At 42.2% G+C, this 16,106-nt stretch overlaps 1 protein-coding gene across 1 annotated transcript; it reads left to right on the top strand.

Moving 5' to 3' along the window:
• The first annotated feature begins 6,029 nt into the window (after positions 1 to 6,029).
• On the top strand, positions 6,030 to 7,379 carry LOC124647590. The gene has a single exon (XM_047187506.1). It carries the CDS (start codon positions 6,030 to 6,032, stop codon positions 7,377 to 7,379), a length of 1,350 nt encoding a protein of 449 aa, XP_047043462.1.
• Positions 7,380 to 16,106: the final 8,727 nt, after the last annotated feature.

Genomic DNA, 16,106 nt, shown 5'->3' with positions numbered 1-16,106 from the left:
AAGAAACCCGATCCTTATAGAACATCTTGCATGGTTCGGATTTTTACAGGCAGTAATTATGGTACTTCTAAATAGAGGCAAGAATCAGATGTGGTTATCTAAGGAGAAGATGGTCCAAGAAATCCTTGGTATTGATTATTTTGATCATTAGGTCATATTGTCAGTAACTACCATCTTTTATTCAATCTTTAATTACTTGCACAACAATATTACCTACCTAAATGTTCCTTCCATTTAGATTTCCTTTGTCTGCAGTAGTAAGCAATTGGAGTATGATTTATGAAATAGGAGAAAACAGACTCCTAATTTAGTTTTCACTGTATAAACGAGAAAACAGATTATAGCTGTCACATCAGTACAGTAAGTCATTGTAGATGTTCGCTTCAGGTTCATACTATCGATGTACAGTCCAAATTTTGCTTTGAGTATGCCGCTATGCTCTACGTACACGGTTCTTATGTGTTTCAGTCATGAATATGAATTCCAGTTGAATATTCAAAAATATGTAGCAAATTTTAGTTCTGCAGTACATGCAATCAGTCAAAGTCAGTGCAGCAAGAGCATGCTGCCTCTTCAAGGGATACGTACTCAAGGGATACAGGAAATGTTTACGAGTAGAAGTTGCTTCACAAGAGGCTTACCGTCAAATGTTAAGGTGCAGTGCTACACCAATTTCAAACAATGAAGCATTCCAACGCGTGCTTCAGCAATTTGAGACAAAGGCACCATGACAAAATTAGTTGCCAGTTGTTCAGGAGGATGATATGGGCATTGCAGGTTGATCGATAGTTAAAATAGAAGGTACAGATGTGCTTCTACGGTACATTTACGGTGCTCTCCAGATCGTAAGGAATATATAATCTCACCAGTTCATTTAAATTAGTGTATCTATCTATTGGGTCTTGCTGTGACCTTCGATTTCTCTGAGCATGCTGCACCCCACGGGGAAGTAAGATCAAGAGGAAAATAGATGGAATGACAGATAGTTATGGAGCTTTCTTTTACTGCTCTTATTATGTGATTGTCCCTTGAGGGTTTCTATTTGGAGCATGGTAGCTTATGTACAATTGTTGCCTGCATCATCTTGCTGCACCTTCTGAGCTGGTAGCATTGTTTATGCTCTAAAAAATATCATTTCAGATTGAGTTTCTCCATTAAGACAGCTGGCCGTGATGAACTAAGCTAGAATCTGCTAACAGTTATGCTAGATATAGACTGTCTGGATAGATGCTGGCTGTGGTACCTTAATTATATTTTGTTGGCTGTTTATTAATCCCTTTCCCGCTTTTTCCACGCATCCTACGTGTTGCATCATTCTGATCTATTTTTCATGTTTCCTGTGTTGGTTGTGCAGGTGCGGTACCTAATTTTCAGTTGGCCCGAGTTTTGTTGGCTTTGTGAAAAACAGCAGCATTTCTTTTTCTCTTTGGTCTTTTGTCTACTCTTCCGCGATGGTTTCTTCTATCTTTAAGGACTGCTTGCTTCTCCTGTTTTGCAGCCGCTTGGCGTGGCAGATCTTACTACAGTGGCCCTCACCTTATTTGCAACTACTCTGCTGCTTCGTGTTGGTATCAGGAGTGTAATAAGCGGTTGAGTAAAAAAGTACCATCGCATGCACACTGGTTGTTGTGGTGTCCGGGTCTCTCTTCCTGTACATTGGGTGTGTGTGAATCTTCAGATGATGAAGGTGTTCGCAATGTAGTTTTTCGGTCAGTTGTTCAATCATCCTCTGCTACTGTTGGGCCAAGATGGCGTAGGGAGGGACAGTCTTGAGGTGGTATGGATGGTTCTTCTTCTCGGCCAGTTCGTAGCCAGCGCCAGCATCGTTCAGAGGAGCCTGATCCTGATGTTGTGCGAGCTTTGACTACAATGCTTAATGGGTGCAATTCTCTTGTATGAATTAAACAATGTTCACAGTAGTTCACGTCAAATACACACATCCATGAACAAACCGAGTTGTACAATTTATGCTCACGCCCCTGACTACTAAAAAACTAATCAACACATTGAGAAACCCATTATTAGCAAAGCTGCTTGAGGGCTTTAGTGGGGCCTGGAAGTCAATCAACCGAGTTTTTGTACAACCTGTCACATTGAAGTCTTATGGTAAAATATTGTGTTTTAATACATAAACTGTCAATTTTGAATAAAGGAATATAATATATGAAATTTTTCAATGGCGGGGATAAATAATAGTACAAAGTTCACGTTAGCACACATCCTAAGGATCCAGACATTTCTCATGATAAACTTGCCAGTCGAATTCAGAAACCATGACTACTGCATACTTTAGTTCGGCCAACTATAAAGAGAATATATACTGAACATGAAAATTCACATAGGTAAAAATATGTGCTTTTAAATTCCATGCTTGATGCCGTAAATAGAACCTATAGTAAATGTATAACTTGAGTAATGTCTGATAAATAGTAATAAATGTAGAGCCAAAAAATAATTTCCGAGCATCAAACAACCCTGTTAATCTGATATATATGAAATGTGCATTTCATTCCAAATATTAGTGCAAATTGCAACTATAACTTATATATGCCGATAATACACTAATATCCGTATGGTCGTCTCATTTAGGAATGTCACATTATATCCAAAGCTGAGTAGTGGATCTAGGAGAAGTTTATGAAGCAAGAATATACAGAGTCCCATATATCTTCACTTTCCCACCGAGTTAAGGAAGTATAAGACAAAGTGGGTTATCTGAAGAAAAAAAATCCTGAAGAAAAATGTTAGATAACAAAACATGATGGATAATAAAATTATGATCCTGTAGATTTTTACATGCAATCCCATCTTTTGAAATAGTGTTAATAAATAATATTTGCTGCACCAATGCAAAATCTTGTTTTCCCGAGCTGTCTACACTGTGACATTCCCCCCATTTCAGAAAAGTGTCCATAACTATAAATTAATTCAACATCTGAAAAGATTAGTTTATTGGTAAACCAATGTCCAAATAAATAATTAAAACTTTGAAGGGAAGTTTAGACATTATTTGACTAAAAAAATGAATATCCTTATCATGAATGTCTATGTAGTTCTTTTTCTTTTACCGAATTGTGACCTGACGGTAGGTTCTGCGTACCAAGTGAATATTTACCTACGATCGGGAACATCAAACAGGTAATGGGAGGTATAATGTATAACTGGCATAAGCATCAGAACGTGCACTGAATCCAACTTTCAAATCCATCCATCAAGTATCATCGATCTAAATAGCTAGGAACACAGGGGATTAAGGTGTAGCAGTAGACCAAACCTGCTAGTAGATCTAATTAATTGCATCCGATGACTGGATTCATAAGTCCTTCCATGTCCGATGTGGCTGTGCTAGGAGAGGCTATTTATTGATGAGAAGTGCAGGAAAGGTCAGAGCAGCCATGGATTGCCGTGAGGGAGGAGACAGCTAGTGCAGCGTCTTCTGGCGTCTCAGGTGAAGAAGTAACTTGATGCCGCACCAAGAGGCAGGGTTCTGGGGCATGGGAAAATTTCCACTTCTCTACATCTTGCTTGGAAGATGCCAGCCATCGAGCGATTGATGGAATAAGCTTATGAATAACTTGTTACCTCCAGAAGGCGACGCGGCCGCCGGCCGGAGACGTGCAGTTGTGTTAGGTTCCGCGCCGGCCGCTACCTGCTTCCACCGGGAAGGAGCTCTGGGTGTCCGCCTAGTCCTGCTCCAACTTCCCCGGTGAACACCTCCCCAGGCCTGCGCTCCAACTCCACAGCGCTGCCTAGGGTTAGGGATGTGCAGGAACACGTTCGACGTTGTGGAAGTTTTTTCTTCAGGACACGTGCAGGTGAGATAAAACGCGAGGACTCTTTAGCTACTTCATCCGACGACTGTAGATAGCTAATGGGGAGATTGGATGGATAGATTAGTTTAACTTCTAGGATTAACGGGATGGCTAGTAGGGAGTCTCCAATTAGTAAATAAATATATATAAGATTTGTGTTGTGCTTGCTGTGTTGTGCCAGAAAATAACGCGGAAAACCAAATGGTATGGTCTATGCCGACGGCATAGCCGTCGGCACAGCCCCCTGGACGTGCCAAATGGCAGGCACAGGAAGGTGGTGCCCAGCATCCGCGCGGAGCGGGCGGCGGCGTGTCTGGGCCGATGGATCTGGGCCGACGGCTTGGCCGTCGGCACAGCACCCTTCCTGGCCTAACTGCCGTTAGACGCTTTGCGGGCCCCACGCTGACTGTGCCGACGGCTACTGTGCCGACGACGTCGTCTGACCGTCGGGCTGACATCTGTGCCGACGGCAAAGGCTGTGCCGACGGCAACAGGGTCTGTGCCGAGGCGATATTGTGCCGACGGCGGTGTGCCGACGGTAGCCATCGGCACAGGCGTGGGCCGACGGCAGTTGATCCTGTGCCAACGGCTGCCGGCCATCGGCCCCTTGGCTGGTTCCTGTAGTGATACAAATGTTTTTCACTATTTTACTTGGAAGAAAGTATGCTTAATGTATATCTGAAAAATCATGAATTGTCTATTAAGCACCCCTCTTTTTAACCAACTTACTCACAGCGAGGGGACTCGTTTTGGAAACTGAGAAGTTGATCGTTTGGTATATTTCGCCTCAATTGTGGTGCTTTTAAGCTACTGCCAGGCGCCGGTCCTGAGATTTCGGGGGCCCGGGGCAAAATCACAATTTAGGGCCCCTAATACTATTATTAAAATAGTAATTAATATTTGTAGCATAAACAAATGTTACTCCAAACACATTTATAACCTAAAAGTTATAGCTATTAGTTTAAATAATCAATATATATTATTGTGACTTGATAAACTTATATTTCTTTTAACTGTTGACGATATGGATGTTTGAAACCACCATGAGAGAACTTGTCACCCAATGACGACGAAATATGTGATGACGCATGTGAAATGACCAAGTAGCCTTTTTTCCTTATTCTGAAAAGTGGGAAAACAAAATTATCAATCCTATCGTTCTTCAATCCGGGCCTTATAAAATGAAAAATATTTATATATGTATATAAGGAATTTTATACAAAAATGCATATAAAAGCAACATCTATATCACATAATTTATGCATAGTGTATTAAAATTTTCTCCAATATCATGTCGACTTCGTCTAAAACCATAGTGGTCATGGCGGAGTGTTGGTGATTGGTAGTCTCCAGTTCTTGTCAAATAAACAGATGAACCGTGTCATGCACTACCTCGTAGACTGAGAATTAAATCCGTACATAGCCATATGGCCTTTTGCATTCCTTTCTTTGTGAGATGAAAAAAGAAAATTCATATGACGGTTTTTAGTAGGAAAATTTGCATTTCCATTTTTCTTCTGAGCTGATCGTCATTGCATTTCTTGGATTCGATTTTTTTTCTGTTGAGACAAACATTTCTGGGATTGATATCTTGCAACCACGGTCCAGCACGTGGGGCCCAATTGCACCTGAAGTCTTGGTAGCAAATTAAGGGGAAAAAAGGGCCAACCAACGGAAGAAGGTCCAAACAAAGAAAAGGATAAATGAAAAAGGCCCAAGCTCAGCATAACGCTTCGTACCGAACCCTTCTCGTCTTCGTCGTCCTCCCAACTGTACGAGAAAAGATCCACTCAAAAAGAAACTGTACGAGAAAAGAAAGTAACGATCTGCTCTAATGGCGCACGCTTGACTTCCTCCAACGTCGCCGCTAGTTGGAACTTGGGGGCCCCTTGGTCCCAGGGGCCCGGGGCGGCCGCCCCGCCTGCCCCCCCTCAGGGCCGGGCCTACTGCTGGCTCTACTATTTCTGAATGGAGGTTATAAATTTCTGAAATTGAATTCGCCTTACTATTTTTTTTTTGAGGGAAATTCGCCTTACTATATACAAAAGAAAAGAAAGTAACATGTGGGATAATCTATTCCGTAGCAAAGTCCAGGAGAACACGGCTCGTTTCCGATCAGGCTGGCTACACGATAGATCGATTTAGTTCCGTTTAGCGCGTCCGGCGACCGGACTCTCTGCGTATATCGCTCAGCTCGATCCCAACACCCAATCATCGATGTATTCCAATGAGCTCCTTGGTCTCGCCATCGACGGCATCCACGCGCTGTGCCGTGCCTGGGGCTCAGCTCCCTCCCCGCCGTGGTCCGACCTCCCGCAGGAACTTCTAGGCCTCGTCGTCGCCGGCCTTCCTCACCCAGCTGACCGCGTTCGATTCCGCTCGGTTTGCCGTTCCTGGTACTCGGCTCCCCCTCCACCGCAGCTACCATGGATCGACCCAGTATGCCGCTCCTGGTACAGGGTTTCCTCACGAAGGCAGCAATCGTCCGTCCAATCGGTGTGTCGTTTGATGGAGACGCCCGACACTCCGGCGGATGTATCGTGGCTCTGCATCTGCCGCTCGATTTTCTCCCCGCGGCGGCGGCCGTGGATCGTGCTCCCGGGCGGCTTCTTCCTCGACGAGATGGCTCTCAAATTTTCCGACTGCGGCCCGCACCCTACCGCCTCCTTTCCTGAGAACTTGAGATGCATCGGCTCAACCAACAGCTGGCTCGCCCTCGATTCCGTGGATGACGAGAAAAGGCATAACTACTTCCTGCACAATCCCTTCTCTAAGGCAACCGTGTCGCTTCGCAAGCTTGATGCTATCATCGGCGATGCTTCCGAGCTCTTCCGTATCTACAAGGTGCTCATGCGATCAACTCCGGATGACCTCATCGCAGTTACAACCAATAACTGCAACCGTCCGATAATTTTGATACAGTCAAACAAGTGCATGTGGTTTCTGAATCAAACTCCCTTCGTCAGCATCATCGATGTTGCCTTTCTTGGAGATAAACTCTATGGGATCACCAAGGAGGAGGACCTTGTCTCCCTCCATATCACCTTTGATGATGTTCACAACAAAGCAACGGTTACCGTAGAGCGGGTCATATGGAGCAACATTGATGATGACGCAGATGCAGCAAACAACGATGAGGATACAGAACTAAATTGGAAAACTGGGGACGGCATGATAGACGATGGCATCACATTTGAACATGGATTTCTGGTCTTCCGATACTTGCTAGAGTCATGTGGTAACCTTCTCATAGTAAGGCGACAACTCAATGGTGTGAAACTCAACTACAAGGTGGAGGTTTTTAAGGCAAATATGAGTGCAAGAAAATGGATTCCAATGTCTGCAGGTGGACTAGGGGGTCAGGCGCTTTTTATCAGCAAACGCTTCAGCAAGTCTATTTCTGCTCGCGGAGAGGTAGAGCCGGATGCAATTTATTTTATCGATTTTGGCCGAGTCTTCAGCATGAAACCTCACCCCACAAGCTCCCAAGGGAGATATATTGGTTCCTTTGATCATCCGGCTCCTCTCGACTATGTCTCAACAACGTGGATCTTTCCTCCAAATTAGTTGGAGTAGCATTTATGCACTAGATTTAAAGTTCCTTCGGTCTGCTAACAGTTACATGACGACAGTATTGGTCTTTTCTATAGTGCCTCTGCGGAAGACCCAGCAAAATATGATATCACAACATTTTTGCAATATATCACATTTGATCTGCTAGAGCTCGTAATACAAATATCAATTGCTAATTTTTTTCGAGAACCCACAGGAGATCTGCGCGTTATTTCATTAAGATAAAGGAGATGATTACAACCCAGGGACGGGCTCAGGAACATCCACCAGGCCGCACCGAAGGGGCGGCCAAACACCTATACCACTTCTCTCGCTAACCCACGTCTACTAGCAAGCCAAAGGCCCCAATCCGGGCCGGTCTTGAGGTTTCAAGGGCCCGGGGTGAAACTGGAATCTAAGGCCCCAACTACGAGTATAATTTTTTTTGCAAGATGAATGCAACGATATTAATAATTTGTTCTGAAACCACATAATTTGGTATATATTAGTTTTCAAAGTCGTGCATCAAACACCATGCAAAAAAAGTGTGGATTTTTTTTTTAACGGAGGGAGTATCTAGTAATGCATAATGTTACCTCAAAAATAGCTTAGTAGATCACATGCACTGCACTTTCCATATTACCTGACGACATCGACATGTAAAAAAAATAGTAATTAGAAACAAGTGCAAAGGTTCAAAAATCACTAGATTAAGTCAACAAATTATATTGTATACTCCAAAATAATGAACACTTCATTGGTTATCAGTCATCCTTTCGAACCAACTAAAACACAATATTTATCATCATCAATCCAAAGAACAATCAACAATCATCATAAATTAGGTCATAGAATTAGGGCATAGAATATACCACTTATATGTGAAGAATCGGTCATGTGGGTTGTGGCACCGTCACGATGGACAAATTTCACTCCGTGCCTGTTCCGGCATTTCATTGCAGTCTCAGGTCGGGAGACAGCGAGGGCCGCCTCCCGCGAGCGGCAGTTTCTAGGGTTGGGATGGAGTGTCGCGATTTCCACTTAGCAACTAGCGTACAAGGTACGTACCTATATACAGGTACCGATCTGATCTGGTGATTCAACAACCCTTCGACTGGTCACGGTCTACGGGCCTCTCTTATTTCTTGCGCTCATTTTCCTGCCTACAGGCCCTTGTCCGCACGTACTTGAAGGCCAGTTAGTGCTACATGTAATGCATAGCCCAGAAAATGGGCCCCTAAATTTTCTAGGTCCAGGGCGGCCGCCCCGCTCGCCCTGCCCCAGGGCCGGGCCTGATCCTAACACACTAACTCAAGAACACGATCGGCGGATGAGGCGGTGTCCTCGAAGACTCTGGCGTTCCGCTCCAGCCAAAGGGATCTCAGGATGAGCATGATAGCGGAATTGGTGACTCTAGCCTCCGCCCTAGATAGCCCCTCCACCACATTGGACCACGATGTCGGCAAATGGTTGTCGTCAGATGGAGCCGGAATATGCACCCTGGCACGCCTCGAGAAGCCATCCCAAACCGAGCGGGTGAAGGGACAATGCAAGGAAAGATGATCCGCCGTCTCCGCCGCAACGGAGCAGAGAGGGCACATGACGTGAGAGGGAAGGCCGCGCTGAAGCCGACGGTCCGCTGTCCAGCACCTCCCACGAAGAGAAAGCCAGGCATGAAAGCGGAATTTGAACGGCGCGAAGGAATTCCAGACATGCACCGCGCCGGGGAGGGCGGTCGTGCCGTGGAAGAACATGCAATAGGCGGACCGCACTGTGAAAATACCGTCTTCGGTCCACTTCCACTGAAAGGCACCAGCCCCGTCGTTGAGAGGAATATCAGCAACGGTGGCCGAAAGCCGCAGATATTACACGACGGCATCAACCGACACTCTCCCACAATATCTCTGGCCCACGCATGATTGAGCACCCCATCACGTACAGATCTTCTCTTCACGACGCCTGGCTTAACCAGTTTGAGCACCTCTGGTGCCACCGCCGTGATGAACAGGCCGTGGATCCAGGGGTCATCCCAAAACAGGAGGCTAGCACCCGAGCCAACAGAGATGAGCACCGAGGCATTGAACATGGCAACAACATCCGCCCTTAGGGCGAACCTAATCTGTGGTGACCCGGCATACCACTGCATGGTGTAGTATGCAAGTCTGATATAACACCAATGAAACACCGTCCCACTAGTATTATATCGCTCAGAGTGGTACAACAGAAACATATGCGGGTCCAAGGCATGTCTATAGAATTACAACATTGACTCTATTACATAAGATCATCACGGCCTCCTACTTTACAATGAGGTAAAACTGCAAATAAACTCCAGAAGAACGACTCGTAGTCTAGTCTTATCACGAACTCTATTTGTAGAGTATTTAACTAGCTATAGAGGCTATGATTAGATTCTAGCTAAATAAGAGCTAGGTTTAGGAAGCTAGTTCCTTTCTATTGCTAATCTAGGTTTTCTCCTTGTTGGATGTGGTATCTGACTCCTCTGACAGGTTCATGTTCCCTTGAAGTAGTTGTAGACTCCTTGGTCTTCGAGTTGCATTGTAGATCCTCCCTCGTGGCCTCCATATCTAAGCAGGGGATTTAAGAGTGGTATGAGTACGAGCGTACTCAACAAGTTCATTATAGGAAAGAGGTGTTTAATGCTCTAGCTATAGCATTAGACCAGAAAGTCTAATACAAATGCAGGTTTTCATAACCATTTCTTCAAAAGGTTGCTTTTATTCAGAAGAACTATGTCCGTCAGCCTTCACCGGTTTACTAGAACTTCATGGAGCTCCTTTCCGGCCGCGTTCGCAGTTCCATATCCGGAACAGGGAGTGACAGGTCACGGTTCTTTACACTCTGCAGAGGTGTGTTGCTTTACCCATAAGAAATCTTAACCTTGGTGCCAACCGGGTGATCTTCCCCTCCACACTTCCTATGGTGTGAGGCCCGGTATAAGGTCTAGCCAATCATGTTCCTCCGCTACCTCGAACACCCACCCTTTTGTTGCATACCCTGACCCTGGGTCCTCGCCGGTCCCATTATTCCCACTCACGGGTGGACCCCGACCACGACAACAGTTTGGGACTCGTTAACAAAACTCCTTCGCCGGTAGCTGCAACCCATCATAGACCGCAATACCGTGGGGACTTAAGGCTTCCCCAGCCAACCGCTTGCCCTGAAAGATACAAGTGTCTACGGTAAAGCGCATCCGTTGATGAACGAGAGGTGGAAACACTTTTGACTACTCCGTCCCACTCCGGATCTTATGGTTAACACGGGTATTACGGCACAAGAATCACTGGACGACATTTGTTGTTTAATCCTAGATGGATATAAACCCTTGCAATGGAACCTCCACCATATCAACACAATCCATGGTTCCATTGCCAACCACATAGTCATATTCATAGTTATGAAAGTAGTGGTTTTGGTTTTTATGCAATAGTGGTAATCATAGTACTTTGCAAGTAATTTGATAAAGATACTCAAATGACATGAGCAAGCGATGAACTTGCCTTTCTTGAGCTGCAAGATTATGCAGACAAGGTCTTCGATACGCAATAACTCCAAATTCTGAAATAGCATCATCGTCTGGTAAGGACGATGTTTAAAAGATTGGCAATGATGCAATAATGCATAAGTATGAGATGCAATCGCTCTAAGCGTGACCTAACCCCGATGATTTAGGATTAGTGATTGGTAATGATCAGTTCAGGGTGTGTTGCACTTTTAGAGTGATTCACAAATAAGGTTCTTATTCAGGTGTGATTACTTGGTACCATAAACATGTGCTGCAATATATCATAACAATAGCATTAATAGCACACAACAATAAGATTTGGTGTAATCCTAACATGTAATGAATAGTGGTTGGTTTTAGTACTATATGTCATGGTTAATGATTGATTATTATATACTTCAAAAGAATAACTTTTGAAGAACATGTTCTTTAATAAAGAACAAGTATAATAATCAGGGTTGTGGAGTTCTATGGTTTATTATGGTTTTCAACTAGTTTCTAGGGTAAGTATTAGATGGATCCCAACAATGTTGGATTCATCAGCTACTAGGGCTTATATGGTTTTAGTGAAGCATATTATAGTCAAGTCATTATATATAGTTGTTATCAAGGTTGGTATACCTTGTTGTTGATAACTGGATAGGGTTTATCAATCCTATTAAGCAGGTTTGATGGCTACTTCCTATTTTCTTCAAAAGAATAAATTTTGAAGAACATACTTCTTAAGTAATAAGAAGTATTGCAATTAGGGTTTATAGGTTCTATTAGATAGGTTTGATGAACACTCTTTTTTTTACTTCAAAAGAATAACTTTGTGAAGAATATACTTCTTAAGGAATAAGAAGTATTACAATTAAGGTTGAGGTGGTCTAGGGTTTACTATTGGAGCCACTAAAATAGGAATGGTGGTTTCCTAAATAGGATGTTTAATAATTATCTCATACTAGCAGGGTTTAGTGGAACAGTGGTATGTAGTGCAAAATAATAGGTATGGTTACTATTAGGGTTCATCACCATGGTGTGATGCTAAGCATGGATAGTTAAGGATGATTGTTTTGGTAATAGGATCTAGGTTTTACACTTGGTTAACCCTACTTGATTATCTTGGTTTGTTGAGTTTACATAAATAGGATGCTAAATTGTTGGTGTTAGGGTTCCTTTATTTTATGTGAACTAGGTAAGCGTTTAGCTGGTAATTATGGATCTATAACTACTAAGGAAGTAACATGATCTCATGTTAACTTGGGGTTTAGGTTTTAGAAGTAAATTAGGGTTCAAAGGAAATAGTGGAGCTAGGGTTCCTATTTGGATTAGGGTTTTATTATCCCACATAAAATTATGGAACTTAGGGTTTCCTAATTGTCAATTAGTTCTTGTATTAATAACTTCATTATGGATGAAGTTATTAATAACTTTGCAAATAAAAATGATATTGAACTTGCCATGTTGTTATTTTTTTAACAATTAATAATTTAGGGTAATTATTAATCAAGGTGTAAATTTTTCTAATAAGGATCGATCAAATTTAAAATAAATAAAATTAGTTTAATGTTTTCTTTATTTATTTACTGGTTTTTATTTAATTTGGAAAGTTTTTCTAATTATTGAATTTTTATAGTATTTAGAATTAAAATAAAAGACTTAATTAATAATGATTAAACAATTAAATTTTTATTAAAAATAAAAATTTCATATTGTATTTTTATTGGATAGATCTTATTATCAGGAATATTTTGATATCTCATTTATATTTTTTCTAAGTTAAAATGAATTTTACAAATTAATTCAAAGTTGCAGATCTTTTCTGGATTTAAATTTAAAAACTAAAAGCTAAAACTACCCGGGCTATTCTACCCCAGAGGCTGACTGGTGGGCCTTAGGCCACGCCAGCTGCCACACAGGCGTGGACCAAGTCCATCTGCTGACGAGGCACAGGAGCACACTGCCGGCGAGGCAGTTGTTGCCGGCGACGGCGATTCCGGTCAGTAGGGCACGGACGAATGGGCGAGCCAGACGCAGCACTACACGCTGAACAATTTGTAGGCGGCGCCCCCAGCGAATGGTCACCGGAGTCAACTCCGGTGAGCATCTCCGCGGCGGCCAACCACGGCCAACTACCAAAATGGAGCTACAGAAGGTGCTCGGGTGCGAAATTAGGCTCAGGAGAAGCGCTAGCTCACCATAAACACGTGGGTATGCTCGGTGAAGCGCGGGATCGTCGGAGTCGACGATACGGCCACTGATTCCGGCGAGCTGCTGTTGATGAAATCGACCAAATTCTCCCAACTGAGATCACCCCGGACCAATTCCTCTCGCAGAGATGCTCAGAATGGCCTTGCGCATCTCCACGGACACTTCGTGGACGCCGGGATGGCTGTAATTGACGGCGGCGGTTGGGGGGCCTAGGAGCTAGGGTTTCGGGTTTTTTGAGAAAAAGGAAAATGAAGAGGGTCGGAGGGAGGCTTCGTCGCTCTTTATAATGTCTCCTACGTGTTCTGGAGGTCAACGATGGCGGCGCGACTGCGGGACGTGGCTCTCCTCGTCGTGGTGTCGATCAGTGAGCGTGCCAGGGGACGAACGAGACGAAGACGACGACGTCTTCCTCGTGGATGGATAAGCGAACGGGTAAGTGGGTTGGGCTGCTGGTGGGCTGGTTCGTGGGCTTCTGTTGGGCTGCTCGCTGAGCTGGACCATGGGCTGCTGCTGGGCTGCCACGGCCAGGTAAGCTCCAGGTGGTTTTTCTCCTCTTTTCTTTTTCTTCTTTATTTTCTATTTTGTATTCTTATTTGTTGAATTCAAATTTGAATTCAATTCTGCCATGCAGGTATTTGTAAATACTACTTACTTGGCAATTACCTCTTAAGTAATAATTCTACTTGAGACATACTATTTTGATTGTTAATATAATGATAGGTTCAACATACACAATAATTCAAATATATTAGATAATAATTATAATCTTCCATTCTCATTCTTTTGAAATTCCAAATGTTTTTTATAATTCAAGGATATGGCCAAATGGCAGGGCTTTAAGTACCAAATTATTTCTAGGATCTTGATTTAGTTACTTGCATATTATTTTAGGTGAGCTCCAATGTATTAGGGTTTTATAGTTTTATCATAACCCCTATTATCAAGGTTAGTACTATCATTATATTTGAGAGTATCAAAGTAGGTATTTGTTTCCATCATGGTTTATTTTGGTTACAAGGTTAAATGGTTGTTAACCACACATGGGTTTAATCATAGGACTTTAGCAGTAGGTGGCTCTTTTGTTGTATAATTGAAGCATAGGATTTGATGAATGAATCATTAGGGTTTAAATGATAATTACCTAATGACACTTGGATTGAATCTCAATTATGGCCTGGTTTTATATTATGATTACCATAGTGATGTAAAAACTAGGGTTGAGATATAATTCTAATTTATAGAATTGGGATGACATCATATTGCATTGGCTAGGGTTTAATCTCCCTAACCATGGTAATATGGTTACTTGCTTCATATCTTATGTGCTTCTCTAATTACTAAGGATCTGAGAATTGGTTTTATCTTCTACCAATTATCTTCTATTAGTATTCTCAATTCTACCATTAAAGTAACTACATTAGTTATAGTTCTTTTTTTATAGTTAACTTTGGTCATATGGATGGATGGTTTCTCACCATATGAAGTATAGAGATTACTCTATGGTTTCCTTATGTTTCTTTGGTGAAGAATAAGTGGAATGTAGATGTGATAGGGTTATACTTATGATCACCAAGTGGTTCACAAGTTAAGGTTAGGATATAAGCTTAGGGTTGCTTACTATTTACCTCCCTGTGATTTCATGTGGTGAGTAACATATACTTATCCTATTAGGATTTAACTTATCCTCACATACCTCAAGAGCATGATCATGGTTTAAGCATGATCAACTTGTTCTAAATATCTTTACCTCAAGTTCTTAGGGTTTATGATCATCACTCAATTTATAATGATCAAGGTTTGGCTTCCTAAATTATTTCTAATGGAATGGGTTCTCACTTCCATGATCAAGCATTGTCTTGATCAACTAGGATATATCACTTCTATTTTACTTTCTAGGATGGTCATGGTCAGGGTTGTCTCAATAGTTTTATATCCCAGGGAATGCCTGAGATATTTACTTAAAGTTCCCTCAAGAATTGATGGTTTAACCATTTGGATATTTGAATAGATAGAACTAGGATTAGTATGGATGGGCTCTCTCATTTGGGAAGGACTTGAATGCTAACCTAATATTAGGCTCCATAGAGGTTGATGTGATCATCAAGATCTATGTTTAACATCAATGGTTATCTCTTTCTAGGGTTGTCTTGAAGATGATGATTTGAATACTTGGATGTATATCCAAGGTTTAACTCAAGGTTTGTTATTGCTTCTTTAATAATTATCATAGAACTCTCACCTCTCTAGGTTTGATGTGTAATAACTTGGAATGGAGAAGAATATCTATTTCTGGAGTGGATCTCCTTGTCTTGCTTCCAAGATTAAAGTAGAATGGATATCATAGGGTTTATGATAAGAGCATGGATTAGTTTAAGACATGGAGAAGATAAGTCAGGAATGGTTTCTCCATTTTATTGTTACTTGTTTTGTAATTGAACAGATCTTCTTGTGTTATGGCAAGGAATATCATGTTGTGATCTTTAATAAGATCAATCAATTGATCATTGAGTAAAGTGTTGTTATGTTGATTATTAATTCCATTTGATCTAACCCCTTAGATCAAATCATCTCTACCCAAAACAAGATTTTAACAAAGTCACATTGAGGTTTATAGCGCTTGACTTGATGAGCTACTTCAATTCCACCAAGGTCAAGTGAAACTTCGATTCTCGTGACTGTTTTACTTTAAAGCGCGAAAATTCCCCAGATTTTCTATGCATGAATGCAATGCACACATCTGTTTCCTCTATTTTTGTAACCCCATTACCTGGGATATTACAGTCTCTACCCCTTAAACTAAACTTCCTCCTCGAAGTTTGATCTCTCTCATGTTTTCGAAGTGTGGATCTGACTTGTGCAGACTACGACTTTTCTCGAACTCCGAATTGATCTCACTAGATATAATTGAATATATCCCTTGTCCAGATTCTTCCTGGAATCCCTTAGGGTTTGTCTCTGAACATTAGTTTCTTACTCCAGTTCTACGATACCTATCTCTGAACCATGGCTTCTAACTTTAATTA

This window comes from Lolium rigidum, chromosome 4 (assembly GCF_022539505.1).
Source record: "Lolium rigidum isolate FL_2022 chromosome 4, APGP_CSIRO_Lrig_0.1, whole genome shotgun sequence".
NCBI classification, from domain to species: domain Eukaryota; kingdom Viridiplantae; phylum Streptophyta; class Magnoliopsida; order Poales; family Poaceae; genus Lolium; species Lolium rigidum.
Note: the sequence above shows the minus strand (reverse complement) of the source record. Positions and strands in the feature narration are given on the sequence as shown.

Bases quoted from the DNA above. Each gene is read 5' to 3' on its own strand.
- LOC124647590 (XM_047187506.1), top strand. From the start codon at position 6,030: ATGTATTCCAATGAGCTCCTTGGTCTCGCCATCGACGGCATCCACGCG.